The 23,062-nt window shown below is 39.1% G+C and overlaps 2 protein-coding genes across 2 annotated transcripts; both read right to left on the bottom strand.

The window, feature by feature from the left end:
- Window positions 1-530: 530 nt before the first annotated feature.
- On the bottom strand, window positions 531-12,948 carry LOC131425965 (uncharacterized). Its single transcript, XM_058588300.1, has 7 exons — window positions 12,562-12,948; window positions 12,384-12,478; window positions 10,700-11,861; window positions 2,082-2,743; window positions 1,805-2,001; window positions 1,617-1,721; window positions 531-1,555 (listed from the first exon to the last, which is right to left on the bottom strand). Exons 1-7 carry the CDS (start codon window positions 12,599-12,601, stop codon window positions 1,495-1,497), a joined length of 2,322 nt encoding a protein of 773 aa, XP_058444283.1. The 5' UTR covers window positions 12,602-12,948; the 3' UTR covers window positions 531-1,494.
- A 7,330-nt stretch (window positions 12,949-20,278) lies between these two features.
- Window positions 20,279-22,264, bottom strand: LOC131425964 (GPI transamidase component PIG-T). The gene is made up of 2 exons (XM_058588299.1): window positions 22,025-22,264; window positions 20,279-21,967 (listed from the first exon to the last, which is right to left on the bottom strand). The coding sequence occupies exons 1-2, from the start codon at window positions 22,188-22,190 to the stop codon at window positions 20,367-20,369; spliced, it is 1,767 nt and encodes a 588-aa protein (XP_058444282.1). The 5' UTR covers window positions 22,191-22,264; the 3' UTR covers window positions 20,279-20,366.
- Window positions 22,265-23,062: the final 798 nt, after the last annotated feature.

Raw genomic sequence — 23,062 nt, 5'->3', positions numbered from 1 at the left:
GTTTCTCTTCAATTACTCTCTCTTTCGCTTATTGTGATGTGATTAAAAAGATTTTCTTTGATTTCACTACTCTGTTTGAAAGTCGAAAGTTTCGGGTATCATTCCATGCAAAGAGTTGAGTGATAGACGTGGAAACCGCTTGGTAATTAATAGAATAGAAAGTAAACAAAAAGAAACTATCCACTCGCTTATACGCCCTAATGAAAAATCAACCGAGAAAGGGAAAAACTGGATGGAATTAATCATCCCGATTCCGAATGTCGTTTGATTCGGATTGTTTCGATCGAATACGAAATTTGTCATTCTGTAGTTCGATCGAATTACAGAATGCAAATTTTTACATTCGTTAATGAATGACACTGTGACAATCTGGCATCACTGAAAGTAATTCTAAACGGTTCGTCGCTTGCTACCCCCAAACAAGTCGTTTCGTTCAAAACGAAACGGGAGACCACCGAAAAGACTTGAATGATTGCAAAACGGGGAACGTTTTCGGATCACAGAAGGAAAAAGCTTAGCTTTTAGCTCAAAGCAAAATTGCCGCATTTCTGCATGCTTTTTATATCGGTATTTATTTTTCGCGAATTGTCACAACATAACTCCTGTGAATTGTGTTTATAAAAAACCTACTTGATTTACATTTTTTTGTTAGTTTGATTTCCTGACTGCTTTTTCGATTACCATTGTTTTATTGTTCTGCTATTTTCGAGTGTACTATTTTTTTTAACTTTTTAACCGTTATTCGAGAATGATTTCATTTTTACTAGCGCTTGATAAGTTTAGTTAATACCTGTTTTCAGGCAGGGTTGAGTGTTTAACATTGTTGGTAGCACTTTAACCTTTAATCTCTGTTTCTTCATCAACATCTTCGTGAGAGTTTTGATTAGCAACCTCGCGAAAAAGGGTTTCACTGCGATTAGCTTCGACTTGCGGCTCACCAAGTCTGCCGAACAACAGACAAGCTGCCAATGGAAAATTGATATGACTCAAAATGATTTATTTTTAATACAGCTACTTACTTAAACTTAGACACCGTTTGATATCAATTTGACCGCGGTAAGGCAACCTCTCCCGGCAGAGAAAAATGAAAGAAAAAACTTTTAAACTACAAACGAACAGAAATGCTGCTGCAGAGAAAATGACTCTCGGTATAGCACAGAACAGAACAGTTTACTGAGTAGATCGCCTAACACAAAACTAACTGGTAAATACATGCGTATGTGTTGTATATAAGGTCTATATATTAGTATCATAGTTGATTGTGGTTAAATAATTGATTACTTTTTCGCTTGAACGCTATGCACTAAAAACGACTTTCTTAAGAAATTACTTGATTAGATTTCGACGGGTGTCGACGACGACGACGACGACTGTCGCTAGCCCGGTTTGATTCGGGCTGTACTCTTTGTCCGGCATGGCTCACGTGCTCGTCTGGCGCGTGGAGAGATGATTGTGCGCAAAAGAACGATAAAACAGAAAAAACCTCAGCGAGACTCACAGTCTCACCTTCAACGATTCCATCCGTTGTACGATTCTCCGTCGTAATTCGGCATATCTGGAAGCGAAAACATTGAAGGTTAGGGAAGGTTTGGAAAGAGAAGGAAGATCATACTTACTTCGTTCTTATCCGGAACAGTTCCCGCTGTTCTTCCTCGTGGTAGCGCTCCAGAATCGCTCGGCACTCCGGGATCGAAAGATTGAGAAACTGGGCCACCTCACTGCTGCTCGGTTTGAAGGAGCATGGCAGACAAAAAAAATTATGTTTTGCAAACTTTGAAACTTAGTGAACCCCTGGAAGCCTTACCTAATTTCCGGCGTTTGCTGTCCATCCATCAGAAACAATTTGGCAATGTCTTCGTGCGGTCCGAGAATTACCCGCGTCACCAGCGGAAAATCATCCTCCTTGAGCTTCTTCTGTTCGCCATTGTCTTTGATCACAAACAGGGCAAAGTTTTCCGCCCGACTTTCGACCTTGTACTTTTCCAGCAAGAGATTGATCACCTGGACATCGATAGAAAAAAAGAAGCACACGCAGTCAATTAGCAATTGTTTCCTCCAACCGACCCCAAAAAAAAACTCACCTCCTGAGTATTGACCAACGACGTTACCCACACATTCATCTGGGACCCGTGCGGCGGAGTGAAAAATGACGTTTCGCGATTGTAGAAGTGTCCGTTGATAGAACAGCGCCGTTTCAGCTTCGTCCGGGAACGCCGATTTCCGGAGCGTCTCTTGATCGCCGTCGAACCCGTTTTCGGAGCCTTTCGCAGCACTACGCCATCATCCGTCGTCGTCGTTCCGGTGGTCGTAGCCGTCGAAATACTAACCGAGGTTAGACTATCTTCCGTCGGACTGACCACCACCAGCTGCACATCCCCGTTGTTTTCAGCCTTCTTACCGTCAGCACCCAACTCGTCGTAGCAATCCATTCGTATGTGAATGGAAGTCTGTGGTCGGTCCGACGGTTTCAACGTTTCCGTTCCTTCGTCGTCACTGTCCATGAAACTGTTTCCCGAATAATGATTGCCGTGCGATTTGGACCGCAGCAGACCTCGGTCACCCGTCCAACTGTCGCTGTCGGTACCGGGCGATGTTACCGAACCGGAATCCGACTGATGTCGCTGGTAGGCTACCTTCGGTCGTCCGCTACCGCTCGGAGCACCATTCAGCAGCTCTCGAGTTTTGCCCAACAACTGAGATGCCAACGGTTTTAGCGTGTCGTCGTCGACCACGTGGAATGAATCTGAAAGTATGAAGAAAAATACGGAGCAAGCGGTGATTTTCGACAGTCTACAAATGTAATCATTCGGTCATTTTTCTTTCAACCTAGTCGGACGGACGTCAAAATTCTTGTGGTTAAAAAATAAGAAAAATACATTAAACAAATAAAACATCATGTACTGCATCAGTTTCCCGTTCAACTCCTGCTGCCTGCCGAGCTCATTCTGCTGTGATCAACCATGTGGAGGACCGTGCGGATGTCGTACCGCTCCCTGTGGACCCTGCTGTACTCCCTGCGGATGGCCCCCGAAGGTACGCTGCGAACCACTCAGCCAACCGATTCCGGCCGTAAGCTGTGGGTTCGTTTGGCGGAACGCACGGTATGATTTCACCATGCGACTGAGGAATGCCGGATTCTATGATTAAGCGGTCAGGGTGGCCAGGAAAGGATCGTTGATAAGGAAATTTTTCTTTATTTTCTTCAAATCGAGTCCAAAATAAATGCAGAATAAAGCATCCCGTTAATATTGTGTTTCTTTGCCTATTTATGAACTGTGATAAGACAGCCCTTAAGTACGATTCAGACGGTCCGGCTTCTTCCGGTAAAGGGAAAACCCACTTGACTAATTTTGACGGAGGCTGACGTTCTCCGGTAACGGTGACGGAAGAAGCCGGATCGTCTGAATCGTACATTATTCTGAGTATCGGTGCATTGATCTTCCGGAAGAATTACATTCATATACGCAATAACGCTTGCCAAATCAAAGAGAACTTGAAAAACATTTAGAATAATTCTGCTGTTAAGTTAATTAAATTCAAGTGTAACTGTAAATAGATGGTAAACCGCGGGCGAAAATCGATCATTTATTCTTGTGCGTAGGACGGAACTGGATTTCGTGTTGCGGAACTTCCACAAGCAGCAGCAAAACCAGATTTTCTGTGTGGAAAGCGTTCAGGTCGTGCACTTTTTGTTTTTGTGCCGTGGCGAGCAGTCGTCTTCAACCAGTAGCATTAACAACAGATTTATCAGTAATCGCATTCAGTTTCTAAATACTGGATCTGAATTTTGGATTGGATTCTGGAACTGAGGCCCTTATTACCGGTGTCACTACACGGTGAAAACCAAGTCAAGTGAATGGGACCCTTATTATGGGTATCACTTCACGGTGGAAATCAAATGAAGTGAATGTAGGTCCTTATTACGGAAGTCGCTTCTGAGACAAAAGTAATTACTTGAATGAACTTGATGTCATTATTAGGTTTTTTATCGTGACGACACAAATGAACAAGTATTCATCCTTGACAGTTCAGCGGTACTGTTTACAAACAAGCTTAAACAAAAATCGAAGAGCACATCTAAAACAATCATCTTTACACTTTGCAACTAGTCACTTTTATTTAATAAATATCAAAAACGAACCGTATTCAATCGTGAACAAATGTTTTAAAACTTTATTTAGGCGATACGGACCGTAAATGGTCTGATACAATTTGTCAATAAACAAATAAAAGAAATTTCTGTTTACAAACAGTACTGCTGGACTGTCAAAACGTGTTCATCCGATTGAGGTTAGCAATGACGGTAAAAAACCTAATTTTCATCACGCCACCAACATTTTGTTGAAAAAATTAGTTTTTTCCACCACAGTGATCACTTCACTGTGCGTGATAATGGTAATAGGTAAAATCAAGTGAAGTGACATGTAAGTGAAGTGAATGTGAAAGTGGAAGTGAGAACGGTACTAAGGGCCTGAATTGTAAAACTGAATTTTAGAACTGAATCCTGTTCTTCTGAATTCTGAATTAAATTTCAGGCTTAGATTTAAATAGAATATCGTTCATTTAAACCCGGCATTAATCTGTCAAGGTTGTTCGTCGGCTGCTTAGAATTTAGGTTCAAAATTTCAGACTTTAGTCGTCCAGATCAGAGCTAAAAAAAGTCATTTTCATTGAATCAAAATATTCGAAAATGACGAGCAATAAATGTCACTCTCAGCTCCGCTTGCAAATTATGAGAACGAATCCATGTCCAGTCAAGTACAAAAGCAGAAACGTAGTTTCAAAATTGTGTTCTTTCTTTCATTTGCGGTTTTCAGTGAAAATCTCATAGTATGCAGTGTCGATATTCAACCGAAGCTTTGAGAATCGAAAATGACAGAAAAAGGTTTCACAATGACTTCTACCTGTCGGTGCTCGAATTTGCAGTAGTTTTGGTTTCCAAAGAGGTTCTGGGGTGTAATTACTTCGATTGATCATATTTTAGTCAATCTTTACAACCGAACGCCACAGATTTTCATTATGTCGACGAAAGAATGAGAACTGAAACTCTTTTGATTCACCCTGCAGGCATGTGTTTGGTTTCGTATTTTCATAGAGGAACGAGTGACAGTAACAGCACAGATAACTGATATACAGGCCCAAACAAAAATTTTCCAAAACCTGTGAAAATTTCAAATTTGCTATTGAAGAATCCAACCAACTCTTTTGCGATCGCTGCGCTGCCCGAGTGGCGAGCTTTGAACTAAGCGATGGTGATAATTTTCAGATTTTGCTTGAAGATTCGAACAAAATGCAGGGTTTTTATTTTTTTTCTTACGATTCGAATACTAACATACCAAAACGTGTGAAAATTTGGTAAAAAAATCGATCATTTATGATTCAGTAACTTTCCGTGGTATGTTTGATTGATATTTATGGAGAAATCGTAACATGAAATACCAAATTGGAAGAAATGAGGTTGGGTTCTGTTTTCATATCTGGGATATTCTTTGATTTTTGGGTTGGATTTTGAGATTAATTGATAAATTATGATCAAAAGTTTTATGACTAGTCTATTTACTCATGTTTTACCATCTAAATCAAATCTGTATGTGAACTGAAAATTTCAAATTTCATCCGAGATTGTCAAGAGTATAGGACAATTTGAAATCATATATTTGATGACAACACGTGAATAATCGTTTTTCTTACCCATATTTGTAAGGTTTTGCCATCTGCATTCTTTTAAACTCAAGTAAATTGAAAAATTCGTCAAAAATTTTTCTAAATACATGGGATATGTCAAAACAATCACCATAACGCTATCTCGTGGTGACCACGCTGATTGGATTGTTCAATAGGTCGGAAACACTACTGCCAATTACTTCGCTGCGATCTTTCAAAACGTTCCACTAAGTTCCGGAACGATAACAAAATCCTCCTGCCTGTTATGTGAATATACCAACTACAACAATTTTAACACTTATCACACGATTTCCCTAAGTGTTAGAGACAATTTTATTCCCATGTCGCATTAGTCACACGAGAATTCGATCGGAATAAAACGAAAATAAACTTGCTATTTTTTACCCAACAGCAAAACAAAAATCTAGCATGAAGTGAATGTTACACCCAAAATTGTGGCTCATGTGAAAGCGGCACCCAAATCGTGGTGGCATCTCGTGTCGATCATGGCGACGTCTGCAAGTGTTCGCCACGCTGATTGAGCAAATTTTACACACAGTTCATACGACGACACGACCTGCCACTCGTCTATCAAAACTGTATCGTAAATTTAACTACCCCTCAGTAACTGGAAATGTCAAATCGAAAACGCTAGTGAATTTTTGTAAACTGGCAGCACAAGTTGATATATTTATTGATTTTGAATAACAGTCACCATAACCTTGATTACTGCGTATCGAAGGCAAGTTGAATGTAAACAAAATAAATTTCAGATCGGTTATTATATTACCGAACATTTTAATGGATTTACCTGCCTCGAGCGTAATGTAAAAATTGAAGAGTATGAGTTATGTCTTTTATAAAGCCGAGTTAAAAATTCAGGTCTTAGGGACATTGGGATGCATAACTCGCTGCTGACTTGAAACCGTTGTGTGATATCAGCGCAAACCAACGAGGAAGACATGGAAATGACCGACAACGAGCTGAGCGAGTGTGCTCTACGGTACCTGCATAACGTACGGTAAAATGATTTCTTTATGGAATTCCACTAGTAATCCTCGAATAGTGGCCAACTAGGTGAAATAATGTTTCCACTGCTGCGCAATCAATCGACACAAAACAATTTTGACACCGGCATATTACACCGAATCCTACTGCCCAAAAAAGCTAGCAGTTGAAGTGTACGGATGAATCGCTGAAAGCAGATCGTTGTCCTCGTTCGTTGGTTTCATCCTTAGTTTCGATTAAATTCCGAAAATCGAGTTCATTTAAATGCATTTCTGCTTAATTTGGACAAAGTTTAACACTAATAGAACTATTCCACCGCTTTCTAAACATGTTTATTTGTTTTGGGGTTCCTTGGTAACTAGTCCATAGATACTTAAACAGTGTTGCTCGAGAAATTTTTTTTTCTCATTTACAAGGGGTCGCTAGATTTGTGGTAACTGGCGGTGAATCATTAGCGAACAGTTTTAATGCTGATTTTTCTTCGGAGTGCCTGGTCGTGTCGTCGGTTCATATGTGAGCCTGTATTTCTGGTATCTGTGGTAACAGTAAGCACTCTCTTTTTTTTGCAATGAGTGACGAAAATGCTTCATTTCTCTTTGTTTGTTTTGGATGTGATCATTTACGAATTAGACACTAAAAAACGAATATGAGGCTGTTGAATTCACCCCGGTGGTGCGATTGTCATCTGCATACAATTGGCTTGAAGCCGAAATTTTTGGTTCTTTTGGTTCTAGTTCGCTGTCACATCTTTCTTCATGCGGTTGCACCAACATAAGGAAATGATTTCGATGGAATATAATCAAACTATAACAAACCACTCTTTTTTTCTAATTTAAAAAAAGGTCAAATTACTTGTTTTGCAGAGAATACTAGACAAGAGTTATATTTATATTGGGTTTGAAGAAATTATCTTTTGACACCAGTGTGGTTTGATTGTATGGTATGAACGACGACACGACCAGGCACTCCGAAGAAAAACTGACAAGGAAATTGTCCGTTAACGATTCACCGCCAGTTACCGCAAATATAGCGACCCCTTGATAATGATGAAAATAATTTTCTCGAGCAACACTGTTTAAGTTTTCCAGGATCTAGTTACCAAGGATCCCCAGAGTAAATAAACAAACAATTTCTAAACGCAAAAGATACGAAAAAGCATTTTTCACAGATTTTGTTAAAATATAGTAAAAAATATCTGCGTGTATTTCAAGAATAGAATCAGTGACTTCTACATGAAAATTTAATGAAGGGTAACTTTCCATTTTATGCAATTCAAATGCTAACCAGTCAACATATTCTAGTTTCAGGCGTCTCAAAGACGGGAGTTGCAAATGGTTTTGTAAGAAACACAATTCATGGTCAAGCATTAAAAATAATGCATTTATCGTGAGTTTTGAAATGTTCTGACGATTACGATGTAGGATACGGTTACAAAAATCAAACAAGAGAATGAAAAAGTAGGTAGTAGCTCAATTTGTTTGAAGTTGTTAAACAATCTACTTTATAATTCTTGTTGATTTTTTCATTAAATGGCCTTAACAATAAGTAACAATTTCTTTTGTTTGCTGTCTTTTATTTCAATTACTCAACCATTTCCATGTTTTGTATCATCGTACGTAGGATGCCCGATCATTTAGACTACTAAGTACATGCCGTACTTAAAAGTTTCCTTCACGAGCAAAGCCTCAGCTAATGTTCCCAGTTTGACTACGTTAACGCACAAAATCTGCTTCATTTGCCCGTTCTACTCGATAATCAGCTGGCGTGACTCGTGATCGATCACGACATTTCGAGTGAGGCATTTCCGCATATAGTTTTTTTTTTGGTTTTCTCGGCAAACGAGATAAGACTAAGCACTATGTAGATATTGTCGAACAGTTGCTATATGCTCTACAGTTTCTGCTTTTTGGGGGGTGCTAAACGAAACCAAGTGCCAAGCAGATCCTAGGGATAATGTAACCAACCGTCCGTATTTCTTCCGGCTCGCAGAAACCTCAAAATTCGTTTTGATATTTTTTAAATAGCATGTTTCAAATAAACAACATACGTAGCCATGGTTCTGGTAATTGTTATTTAAAATCAACAGTTTTCGATTTTTGTTGCCAGTTTCAATAATTTTTCAATCAATTTCGTTTTGACATTACCAGTTACTGAGGGGTAGTTAAATTTACGATACAGTTTAGATAGACGAGTGGCAGGTCGTGTCGTCGGTATGAACGTAGCTTATTGTTGACAACAACGCCACCAAAACAAAATGCGCCGGTTTCAGGAACCAGTTTCCATAGCAGGGGGTGGTTGAATTGGACTCTTTCATTGAGAATGCGTGACAATTTTAAGCTCTGTTCCAGATTACAGGTTCAGCTATTAAAACTATGACTCTGGACCTAGTTCCTAATTCTGCAATCTGAAACTGTTTTCTTGACTAGTTTTTGGAACTCGATTTAGTTCCTTGATTTATGTTCGAAGTTCGAATCGATTCTTTTTAGAATTCTTAAGTTATTCCCAAAGTTTTAGGCGAAATTTCCCACTACTGGGTATGTAAATTCCCAAAACTCATTTGTGTCGTCGGAAGCACCATTAAAATTCTGGAAGCGAAGCAATAAGTTACCAATATTTACACTCGGTAGTGTCAAAGAAGTATGCCAGTATCATGCCAAAGGGCCGGTCGTAAACTTCGTCCCTTGAACTAATCAAGTATGTGATGGTAAAATGAGTGCAATCATCATTTAAGGTTATAAAAAATATCTCTTTCCGACACTGGACCACATACATCTGTATGTACAAGCTGAAGCGTACGAAAGGCCATTTTCCTCATCGATCGAAAGGAACACGACTTTGCTTCCCCATTGCATTGTAAGATTCAATCCTGTTACTATATTTCTTTGTCCCATGACGTATATGCTCTTCATACCGATACGGCCAAAGCGACGATGCCGAAGTCTATTAACAATCAAGCGATCCACCACATTGTCCTAGCTCTGCTTTAACTCAAATTCCAATCCTTAAAAATCGTGTTTTCGTTTTTCTTTTGCGAAGATCATGTTGTTTGCCCACATGCTTAGTTCAAAGCTCGCCGCTTGAGCAGCGCAGCGATCGCAAAAGGGTTAGATGGATTCTGCAATTGTGCTATCTCGTGGTAAACATTCGATTTCTTTGCTGTGTCGCAGTAGGCGAGAAATCCGACATAGAAATTTGACGAAAGAAATTCACGTAGCTCTAAATTTTCGGTTCTAAAATCCCGTTCGTGATCAAAAAATCCTATCAACTGAGAGATGGCCAAACATCCAATGTTTTTCGAAACGACGTACTCCGCAGATTACGATCGCCCAGTAGCAAACCGGGAAATTGCTTTGCAAAGGGAAAGCAATACTGCCATTCCAGCAAGTTGTTTCTCGCCACCGGAAAATTGTACAACACGAGTTTCATCCACGGAACCGGACCCGACAGCCCAGTTAGCACCGGGCGCCGTCGAATGCAGTGCCATCAATCGGTTTCTGCCGAATCTTTGCAACAGTTATCCGGTTGTGTTTGAAAATCTGCAAGCAAACGCCGCCTGGACAAACCGATCGGGTCAATCACCGTTGAAATCGTCCTATCAAATCGATTACGACCATTTGTCCGAGTATCAGCTGGGCCCACATCCCGAGGACACCAAGTATTTCATACGCGAATGCAATGGAACCGCCTGTAGCGGACGTTGTTTCGGGGGACTTTGCTCCTGCCAACTGTGCCCGACGTCGGCCGATGATTGTCACGGCAAATATCCGGATCATAGCGTGACGAAGCCATCGAAAATTCCTAAAGGCTACATCATTTCTAGTCATTGGCCGGAACGGCCTTACTTGGAGGGTAAGAAGCTAACGGAATACCAGGACCGTGTCAGTCGAATAGGTGGAATAACGCAGCGAGAGCAAATTCATAACCATGGTCATTGCACGGCACCTAGTAATTGTCAGCATAGTTTTGTTTTGAAAAAGTCAACCGTGGAATAGATTTGGGTTGAAGAAAAAACAAATAACGAACTTACCTGTAATATTCCCTTGCGGCAGCGAAAATACATTCCGACACTGTTCATCCGAAAGGCTCCGGTTCATGACCGATTCATTGTACAGCTTTAACGAGTCATTAATCCTAGCGGGATCGATCGGTTGGTTCAGTTTGAGCGTTCCGTCGGTGGTACCGAGATCCGCTGCCCCGTTGATGAATTCTTGACTCATTTGCATTTTGAACGCTTCGAAATCATGCGATCGGATTGTGCCCTGTGGCGTTCGGAAGACGTCCTCCCCGTTTGCTGTTTTGCTACTATCCGTCGACGAGGAAGAATCGGTCACCGTTTGAGGAGTGAGTGTTTTATAATCGGTCTCGGTGACGCTGATGGAGTTTTCGCTCTGATCCGTGTGCTGGGAGTCTCCCGCCGACGGTAAGGGCGAAGGCATCGTTCGGTACATCCGCTCGGATTCATCCATCTTTCGTTCGACCTGCAGCAAATCGTCAATCTCGTCCCATTCGAGCTGCTTTACGTCCAGTTTCGGTGGAAGCGTTACGTATTTGTTTCCATTGACACCGTGGTTCGGGGAGGCCTCCTTCGAATTTTCCCCCGAGTTCGGTTTCGACGAACTGATCGAATTCAAATCCGATGAAATGCTTAGCGTGTCGTAGGACAAACTTTCCGAAATCGTCGTCGTATCATTACCGTCCGGTCCCTCGGTCAAACTTGAACTCATCGGATCGCTCCGGTAGTCCGGATTGAGGTTTTCCTTGTCTTCCAGATCGCGCATAGCTGACACCATCGAGCTTGGATTGCTGTACCGGTAGGAATTGCGTTTCCTCACCGTAACCACCGTCCGCTGGTCGTCATCCTCTTTCAGATGAATCAGTCCCTGGACGCCCCAGTAGATCCGTAGGGCTCCCTCGAGCACCAGCCGTCCGTTGACTTCGCGGCTTCGAATCTCCTGACTTTTGTTGTTCGGAAACTCATTGTACAGCTTCAGTTTTGCCTCCAGATGGGAGCGCGGAATGGCAGGCCCTGCTCCACCGCAAACCCCAGCCGGAGACCGAATTGCTATCTGTTTCCGTAGCTCCGGTTGGCCGAAACTTTTGTGTGATTCGACCCGAGTTCCATGCCCGAACAGTTGCGGTCCAAACAGGGCACCGTAGCAAGGCACGTGACAGTACGGGACGCCTTTATGCTGTGGAGGCAACAGTAAAGAAAGAGAAAGGATTAGCGTTGCTTAAAAGTCCTTGTTGTTTATCTCTGAAGAGAAAAATTCGATGTTTTTCGAAAGACACATTCAAAACATGGTAAACAACTCGACATCTATTCCCATCAGCTACAAAGAAAAACTAATCGCTGCGACAAAAATTTATCCAAACTACTGGAAAGGCGTAACGTAAGAGAAAAAAATAAATAAACGTCGCTTCCATCTCCGCGCACGAACGCTCCAAACGCAACCCGGAGCCGTTTGTTGGCAGACGCACGTTAAAGTGTTTGTTATCGGCGGAGTAAACAAATCTCCGCACTGACTAGCGCTTTTTAAGACACTTGAGCCGATTAAATTGTGCGCGTCTATACCAAGAAGCATACGCTCATTTGCATATGATAATACTTAGTCGGCAAAAAGAGCAAAAAGAAGAGAGCGAGTAAAAAAAAACAAAACCGCGAATCCGTGGGTGGATTACTAATGGATTTGGTTTCCGAAGTTCGAACTTACTTCGGCATGTTGTCCCGGGTTGAGCCGTTTGCCACATTCTTCGCAGCGCAGACATTCCGGGTGCCAGTCGTAGCCCAGTGATTGTTTTCGCTCCGCTGTAATGACACCAAAAAGAAAACAATAACTATCCGCTCCTCAAACCCGGAAGCAAATTCTTGAACATTTTCGCGAAACATACCGAAAAACACTGGTTTTCCGCACTTGTGGCACTTCCACATAGTAGTGGCCAGACACGATCAAATGTTGGACTAGTTAATTTTCTATTGAATGTTTCTGTGCAAGGGCCCCGAAAACTCGCAGTAAAAGTTACTGCTCAATATTTTCCGAATCTAAAGAACACTCAACACAATGGAGCCAGAAGCACTACCACATCCGATGAACATTTTTCGGAGCTTCTCCAAATCGCACACATAAGCCTCACCATAAAAGGGGCGAGAAGAACTGAAAACTTTGATAATAATAATTGGATAAAAAAGAAAAATACAGATAAACCTAGCGAAGCAAAAAAATTGCTTTTCCAATTTCGCGACAGAACCGAACAGTGATGGCACGACGTCGACGACGACGACGATGGCTGATTTTGACAGCTCCCAGATCCAATTAAATTATAACTCTGAATGTCACAAAGTGCTTCGAACAGGGCTGTTCAAATTGGCAACCGATTTATTTTCTCTCAATCTCAAAACCGATTTACCGATCGTGTGAATTAATCGACTCTTAACCTTGATGACAGTATTGAAGGTGTAATTAACATTAACATTAACACACGGGAAAGCAAAACACCGGTAGAGTGAAACACACGAGGAATTGAAATCCGAAACGAGTTTTATTTGTAACAACTATAAATTCACGCACCACGCGGCTCAGTAGTTTCTTTATTAAAGAATCCAATTAACTTTTCTACGATCGCTGCGCAGCTCGAGTGGCGAGCTTTGAACTAAGCGATGGTGATAATTTTTAGATTTTGCTTGAAGATTCGGAAAAAATGTCGGGTTTTGAATTTCGTCATGAATCGAATACTTATTACAAAAACGTGTAAAATTTTGGTAAAAAATCGACCATTAATGATTCACTAACTTTTCGTAGTATGTTTGATTGATATTTAAGGAGAAATCGTAAAATGATATATCAAATTCGAAGAAGTGAGGTTGGGTACAGTTTCCATATCTGGGAAATTCTTTGTTTTTATGGTTGGGTTTTCAGATTAATTGATAAATTATGATCAAAAGTTGTTTTATACGTTTATTTACTCATGTTTTATCATTTAAATCAAATCTGTACGTGACCTGAAAATTTCAAATTTCATCCGAGATTTTCTAGTGTACAGGACAATTTTAAATCATTTGTTTGATGACAACACGTGACTAATCGTATTTCTTACGTATATTTGTAAGATTTTGCCATCTGCATTCTTTCAAACTTAAGTAAATTGAAAAATTCGTCCGAATTTTTTCTAAATACATGGGATATGTCCAAAGAATCACCATAACGCTATCTCGTGGTGATCACTCTGATTAGATTCTTCAATATATAGTAATGAAAATGTCAAAGCTACAGCGACTACTCAAATCCGTAAACTGGAACAATATGCCAAAATTTGAGAATGGATTTGAGTAAAATTTACTCAAGCTATAAGTTCATTCACATTTATTCATATAGTAGAGTAAGTGTTGAGTTGTGCTGCTCAGTGTGTGTAGTATTTTGAGAACTAAGGCTGTGAACCATTTCGCGGTTAATTTTAACTTTTGGTTGAAATCTGACACTTGAGTGGTTATTTTGTGTCGAGTAGTTAAATTCAACTAAAACTGCGGCCAATTTCAAAATTTGACAGAAAGTTATTTGGGTTTATTTTCCACTGAAAATAATTTCATCTAAAGAATTAATATTAGAATTTTTATTGCAAGATTTTTTTCACTGTCTGAAAGTAACCATCGATCTGTCAAAAATAACCATGTTCTCGAGCAGGGTTATTTTTGATAACATTAAATTAACCGCTCGAGTGTCAGATTTCAACCAAAAGTTAAAATTAACCCCAATTTTTTTCACAGCCTAAGAACTCAAGAACTCAAATTTTGGGTAAAACTCACTCAAACTGAAAAACAATTTTTTTCTTTTTTTAATGAAAATTACTTAAATTTTGACAGTAGTGATCTCAAATTCTCTGAGGTGGACGCAGATATTTTCACTGAAGTGTATATGCGCACTCTGACGTGAAATTCGCATAAGAGAAACGGTGGCCACGGATATTCAAAAATAATACTATTTATCGTTGAAAATTCGTTTTTCCTTGTTGCGAAAAAGATTATCATCATCATAAGGGTGAGAGTGATTCATGCGAAGAGAACGTGGTTCACTCGTACCAGCTTCTTTAGCGGCACTTACACGTGACAACATTGTTGTCAATACAAGGCGTATTGATAATACTTTTGATCGTGCAGTGGAAAATCCACCACCCGATTTTTTCCGAACTGCAGAGAACAACGAATAGTGATTGTGCCAAGGGGGATGACAGTATTGAAATAATTCTGGTTTCGAGTAAGAAGCTAATTTTGAGACGCAAAATTCACTTCAATGAATTGAAACAAGTAATAATTCTTGAAAATGCATATTATTCTTCCTTAATGCAAACGAAAGATGGTATATCCACACGCATCTCTATATTTACGGCACACATCTTTATCAAGAGAAATGTTTGACAGCTTAGCAACAAATTGGTATCTGTGAAGTTTTCATAAGAGATTTTTTTCTCTGTTTCATAATTCGCAATTAAAATTTTAACTAATGAGGATGTTTATAAATATGTGATTAAGTCGATTGCTCGTTTATGATGGAATGATACGATGATACGTGACTCTTTTAATCTTGATCGGGTGCGTCTTGAGATTTCTAGAAATTTTAATCAAAACAAAAATGACAGATTTATAAGTTTTAAAATATCTTATATTGCATAGTTACATAGTAGGAACAAACCCGAATTGGCACTTCAAAGTGTAGAGAGACGATTTTGCAAAAGCATATGATTTTGACTACAATGAATGAAATCGTAGTTTAATGTAATGTTTATAAATTTCTGTACAATTCCCGTAATGTATTCATTTTATTTAACCAGATGATTAATTTATAACGGAATATTACAATTATGGTAATTCACGACGTGTATGATGATCACATGCGCATTTTTTTATTGTATATTGTAATAACAGTTGCAACACTATGTCCTGTATTGTCAAACATGGTAACAATAAAATTTTACATGTTTCAACTAACAATTCTACAAAGGAAGTGTTTTCAAATAAAGAAATTGCATTGTTATATTTTATTAACAGTTTACCAAGTTTTGAGCAAATGTTCTTTGAGAGGTATGCTGATGTATGAAAGCGATCATAATGTGATCTAATTTAATTTTGTCCGAATTAACGACAGTCCTTTTAGCAGAATGGGACTAAATTTCATTATATCAAACGTATTCTAATCAGAGAGTGAGCGTCCATGTTTGTTCTTCATAAAATTCCAAATGCTCCTGCAGTTACTGCACACCAAAAACTTCAGGAATTATTAATATATTAATATATGGTCGCATTAGCCGAACTTATAACTTTGGTAACTGTACAGTTGAATCAATAAATCAACTCCTACAAAATATATGAGAAAAATCAAGTATAAGTTGATTAATTAATCATTTTTCTCACTATAAATTAATCCAACCAGCAAGCAGCTTCAAGATATTTTCGAACATGAACATGGAATTACCTTGTCCGTCACAACAACGATATTGTTATATGAGTTGTCATAGCAGTAATCATGGAAACCAAGCGATAAATTGACAAACTATTCATGAAAATTCTAGATAAATGAATAATAATCCCAATGAGATTGGAAAAGCGAAGCTTACTTCTCATAGTCTTGGTATATATAGATAAATTAGACATATGCGTTTCAAGTATTGCAAAGTGAAATAAATATTTTGTCAGTTATAACGAAATGAATTACTGTCATTCCCCTCGGATTGTGCTTGATATTATTTTCATCCGATGAGAACGGAATGTCCATTTATTGCATATTATGCTAAATATATTTTGTCGTGAATACGACTTACTTTACTATGGGGCGCCTTTTCAAAATTTACCCTCTGAGAGAGTGATAAGTTTTTGATCGTGAATATCTTCTGTTGTATCTAATGAATCAACATAATTCTTGCAACATGCCATCGGAAATATGATCACAATCTTATGATAAAATTTTCAGTTGTGTGACATAATCTTAAATAGTTCAAAATTAAACTTTTCTTAAATGTTTGGTACAAACGAGTGTCAAAGAGGATAATTCATATGGCGCGTTTGCCTTTCTCGTATTTTGGAAGCTCATAGCTCAGTGATCTGTAGAAGGATTTATATAATCTAACTACCAATAGAATCGAAAATTTTCAACTTGAACGTGTATTGCAACAACATTGAAGTTTTTCAATAGTATACTATTGAAAAACCTGTTTGATTTAACCCATGACAGCACCAGCCAATCAGAACGCGAGATGTCTGCATCTATACAAGAGCATCCATATAAAAGTTGAGTGCTTCATTTTTCCTACCATTTGCTGAGCATCTGTTCCCGAAACAAGACACACGAGAGCAACATCGTGGACCTGTCGTCTCACTGTTTCCCGTTCTGCGTACAGGAAAGGAATTCTGAAAGGCAGCCGAAAACTCCAGCAAATTCAAATAGCACTTTTAAGTGCTAAAAATAATCATAAAGAATTAGTTGAATTTTATCGCTTTCCTACCATTTTCCGAGCAACTGTTGCCGAAACAAGGCACACACGAGAAGTTAAATTAATTTGCACCGTCACCAACACATTCAATTACGAACGGCAATGCGAAAGAGGAAGTGATGATGTTGAATACATCTTTATACTAGTACACAAATATGCCGTGCGAAAGAGTTGCCACGTACAGATCAATATGTATTTTTTTTGTCGTGAATTCTTTAGTATGGGGCGCTTTTTGATCATGATATCTAACACATTCAATTACGACAGGACAGTAACGCTGTCTCGCAATACGAAACAGAAAATTTTGATTTAGAAACATCTTTATACTAGTATACTTTATACAAATTATTAGAACAAATGTTTTCACTTGATTTGCGCATTATACTTTCTAGGCGTTTCAGAACTGGCTAAATTTAAAGCAATCCTAAATATTTCTTTATCACAGTTATGTGGTCGTCCTGAAAAGGACGGGGTTTTCAACTCCTCGTCGTTACGGATGGACAGCTGCAGATGGCGAGGGATGATTTTCGTTTTCTTGTTGTCGCGGGCAGCATTACCAGCCAATTCCAACACTTCGGCAGCCAAGTACTCCATCACTGTCGCCAGATAGACCGGTGCACCGGCACCGACACGCTCTGCGTAGTTTCCCTTCCGGAGCAGACGATGGAGATTTTGCCAACTGGGAACTGCAGACCAGCACGGTTCGAGCGGGACTTTGCCTTGCCCTTAATTGTTCCTCCTGTGTGCGTGTTTCCGCGTGAAAATTCCACAAGAAGCTGTTAACCGTTAGACAGCCAGTTCAATATTACTGACTGCCGCTCTACTAACTCTCTCTTTTATATCGTCTCACTGTTTCCCGTTCTGTGAAGGGGAGGTCCGTACACCGCTACCAGTATAAATTGAAATGTGATGTGAGAAATAGCGTCATTTGAGTTAAAGCAGCTACTCTGTACGTACCGTCAGAACGATGGCACCGTAAACAGGTAGAAAAGCAGATTTGTACCGTCACTAACACATTCAATTACGAACGGCAATGCGAAAGCGAATGTTGAACACATTTTTATACTAGTATGGGACCGTGTAAAAATATGCCATGCGAAGCAGGGTTGCCATATAAACAGGTTAATCTCTTTTATTATTATTATTATTATTATGATTATTATTATTATTTTTATTATTATTATTATTATTATTATTATTATTATTATTACTATCATTATTATTATTAGAATAACTCTTGCATACCGAAGATCGTCGATACATTTCAGACCAGCCCATTGCAATTGTCTCGTACTGAAATTTCGAGAAGAATCAGATATCTTCGAACTTTGTAGCATCAATAAAAATAAACTACAAATTTGTCGTACCTAGCCTGCTATATTAGCAAATTATAAAAGAATTGTTTCAAGTTTGGAATATATAGTTGTAGAATAGTAGCTGTTTAATGTAACTAATCTGTATTTTAATGTAGGTGCATCGCTTCAAACTCTATTAGTGAAAAAGAGGAAAGCTTGCACAATTCATACAATCAATCAACTAACTGATATTCGGAAAAGTGATGGGAGCGTATCAGTTTTTTCGTATTCACGACATCCAGTTATGTCTCTGACATTACCCACCCACCTTTTTTATTATATAAACTTTCATTGATCTTGGAAACATTGACTTAACGTATTTAGCACACGATACTAATACTTACTTAATAGGACCATTTTTTCGGTTTTTATGCTCTTTGGAGTATGAAAACTTTGTCACATGGGAAAAGTACATTATATTGTACATAGTTTAGTATTTCATAGAGTAACTGATTCCTTTATTTTTGATCGCTTTCGAAATTAGACGTAAGATCGCATAAGCTCCATAGAAAAAGCAGAATTCGGAGGGACATGGTTTTTTCTGAATCCTTCCATACTTCCGGATTCGCAACTCCCGATGGAAGTTGACATATGTCAAGTTCTATAACGTTCAAATGCTTTCACATAGATAAAAATATTTTGTGAATTTAGATTTATTTTCATGCACATCTATGGACATAAAGTTACTTTACAATTCTGCACGATTCAAAATAATTTGTTCGTAAAACTAAGCGTTAATTGAAACATACAGTTCTCAACCACAAAACAGAGAATTTCCCATATTGGAAAACTGCATCGAACCTTACTTCTTCGAAGTTCGAGTTCATAAATAGTCCAAACTAATTTAAATTCTTGGGTTTCAATATCTCGTTTGATTCATAATCTCAAATATTTGTTTGGCGAATAGGAAAAATGTTCTATTTTTACAAAAAACGGTAACTTGTCACTTGTTACTAAACGAAACAATAAACTATGGAGGTTTTTGCAGTTTGTAAAATATGACAATAGTAGTAATAATAAAGTATTACGCAGAACAGAAACGAGAGCTACCGATCGGGTCTCAAAACTAGGATTTTTTTCTATTTAGTGAATTAGTCCAATTGGATTCGAATTGATTGATTAATTGTATCATTCGAATTTAGGTATTTTAATAACACTGAAGAATTTTTCGAACGTTTGAATAATATTTTGTATTGCAAAAAACACTATTGGTTTAGTTTTTTCTTCTCGTAATGAAAAAAATACTTGAAAACAGAATAAATTCTAAGGTTTTTAAACCGATACAAACAAGAAAATTAATAGTGTTCATTTGCAGCCCTGATCTCAGCACTTAGATTTTTTTTGCCTTTTTTCACATGCATCGCCCTTTTGACATTCGCTTTCGAATTGTAAATAAACAAAATCCTCGAATTTATTTACTCCTGATTTTCAGATGGGATTGTTTTATTTTCACTAATAATAATTAGGATAGAATTATTCTATGTTCACTAATGGAAAGAGCATTTTTATAGGTACGTTCTAAAAGTGAATAAAAATGTTTATGTATAAAAAAATTGAAAATACGAACTAAATTTGAAACCCGAAATTGTTATTAATATTCCAAGCATGGATTGTCTTCATACTAAACATGAACTTGCTTGCAACGAAAATCGAAGAGATCGTGAAGTGGTTCCCACTTTAAACGGAATAGCTTACTGTCATCGAAGAGAAAGTTTCAATAATTTTAAGAATCATTAGCTTACATATGCCTTCTGAAAATAATAGTAATTTCTGAATTACGAAAACAGAATGTTCTCCGTCCTTGATTTTTATTTCGTTACATAACCTAGAAACAACTTAGCATATTGTATTTGGTATTCAGCTTCACAGCTGCTTCTTTGTGTTCTCCTCGACCACATCAGCCTCAACGGCACTGTCAACCACACTTGGTCCGTCCAGCTTAGCTTGCTTCCGCTTACCGAACCAGCCCCGTATTTTATCTGTGAGCTTGGGTTTAGCCGCATCCCTGCTTTTGGCGACAATTTTCTTGGTGGAAATATTGTGAATTGGCCCGAAAGCTAACGCGACCACGGTACACGCCAAACAGATCACGTTGTACGGCATGCTGAAGTCCGGAATGGGTAGCGTCAGTAACAGAGCTTCCGTTCGAAGCTGCAGGAAGTATCCGTTCGGTTGGGTTGCGTTGAAAGCATCTCGGATGAGTGCCGCCTCGTGGGGTAGCGAAGTGTAGTTTCGACCCACCGGCAGCAACACCGATATGATCGACGGTTGCAGATAGTGCCCGTGGCTGGCATCCGGAGGGTATTCCTGCCACTTCAGGAATATGTAATCGAAATCGATTGACATTTCGATGGTCGATCGAGCCGGGATAGTAATGGCTAGCTCTAGATGAGATGGCCGTTCGCGCAGACGACCGGGAATGTATTTAATCAGCTTTGGAATGATTTTCTGATCTCCTGCCTGGATTTTCAGAGTATGTAAATAAATAGGCACGAACCAGGGAATGTTTTCAAAAATTAGTAAATTCAAAGTAGTCCAATGGTTGTTTGTGATGCGTGTCACGATACGACCCCGTTCCTGTCCCACACCAGAGATGAATCGCTTCGAGTAAATAGGGGGCGCTTGCGTGATCGATACCGTCAACGGATCTTTTCTATCCACAGCAGCCACGTTAAACATTCGTTGCGTTTTTTCGAACTTTTTAATGTCGTACTCGTAAAAAACGGAACTCGAACCTCCTCGCGTGGAATAAATTATATTCGTCGGTGGTTGGGTCATATCGTAGTCCTTGTCTGTGACATCGACGTAAAGTTTACTAGTAGTGGACAGAACACAAGCACCCTGCATGCCCTGGCCAAACAACTTACGAATCGACCAATCCTTTCCACCGAATAACCGTTGATCTTGGACCAAACTCAAACTTTGCCGTATTTCAAGCTGAAACTGATTGCAGCTCTTGTCTGCACAGAGTTTCCTCATATGCAGCGCAAGCGAATGATAATTCCCGGAATAAACATGATCCGGTGTTAGCAGAGAAGTGAATCCATCGCCCGATTTACACGGGAGTAATTTTTTCCATGGTGTCAGATTCTCCGTACAGACTATTTCTCGCGGTAGTGCCGCGTAACGAATTTTTGGATCAGCTTGCCCGGCAAAACGGTGCGTAAGCGGTCGCAACGAATATTCCGGCCGGAAGGTGTTACTTTGGTCGACGAAGCTCAACGATGCACAGAACAATCCAGATAGGGTTCCGCATAGCAGTTTCCATTTGTGATCCACCTCGGCATCGTCTGCCGGCGGTTCAAACCAAGCCCACACCTCGGCTCCGGGGCCAGCATTCAATACCGGAAAGCCCCAATTTTCGTACCGCCAAACGCCATTGGTAAAACTGAGGTGCAATTCACTGACATCGTAGTGATAGAACAGTTCTGCTAGTGATCTGGATACCAGATTGGTGTGCAGCACTGTTGATAAGATAACGTGTTGAACAGTTGAAACGAACAAAATCCGAAACTACTTACGGCTGTCGTTCTGAGTCAGTTCCCATCGGGTGGTGAACTGAAAATAGCTGTAAACAAATCCATCCGGGAGTGGTTTGATCATCAATTCTTCATCGAAAATATCGTTGAATTGAATCGAAGGCTGGACAATTGCCAACAGCAGAATAACCCAACAAATCAGGATCATATTCGTGAATCTACTCCATCCAAGAATGAAATGAAAAACTACCGACAAAGGTGCAGCACAAACATTTAAATTGAGAAATGTCAAACAATGAATGCACATATGCAGGGTTGCCAGAAATAGTCTTTATAAATTTCATGCATACACTAAGATAAATTGTCGATTTTATTTGGTGTTCTGATTAGTTCAAATTGACATACTGCTTAACACGACGGATGGTTGGATGACGAAATCGGAAAGAATGTTAGAGATAGAATCTCTAAGACATTTTCCGATCTTCAATGGTTTTTGCATTGCGTCCTATGCATCAATACAGTTCACAGTTCTTCGAGTCCTTATCGACGAATAGGCGAAAGCATCAAATACTGGTCGATATACTTGACATTCATATTCTGCAATGACTTTTGGAATGACGTCTTAACGAAAAGTATTCCATGGTCATTACAAACATACCCTCTGGATCAAATGTCGACACGACGAGACATGCGTCTGGAACTAGAACACTAATGCATATGCTCTTAGATTCTAATTCAATGACTTGTTTTTGGCACGATAAACGGAAATATTTTGGTTATTTGTCTGCATACTTAGATTTTTTCCTGAGTATCGGCAAAACTTTGCTGAGATTTAAACAGCCAAGAGATTGGCAATCATTTCGGCAAACATTGAAACAATTGCAATTCTCGTTATTTTTAGTTTGACAGTAAATTAGCATTTACCATGGAGATATAAATTCGCGAGCACTTTGTCGCTTTTGGAAAAAATTACCGAAATTATCAGTGTTCATACATGCGAGCTATTGTCGAGATTTTAAGCACTTAATTAAAATAAAATTTCAAATTTAAAATAAGCATTCCATTTAAAGATCGTTATCA

This window comes from Malaya genurostris, chromosome 1, assembly GCF_030247185.1.
Source record: "Malaya genurostris strain Urasoe2022 chromosome 1, Malgen_1.1, whole genome shotgun sequence".
Lineage (NCBI taxonomy): Eukaryota > Metazoa > Arthropoda > Insecta > Diptera > Culicidae > Malaya > Malaya genurostris.
Note: the sequence above shows the minus strand (reverse complement) of the source record. Positions and strands in the feature narration are given on the sequence as shown.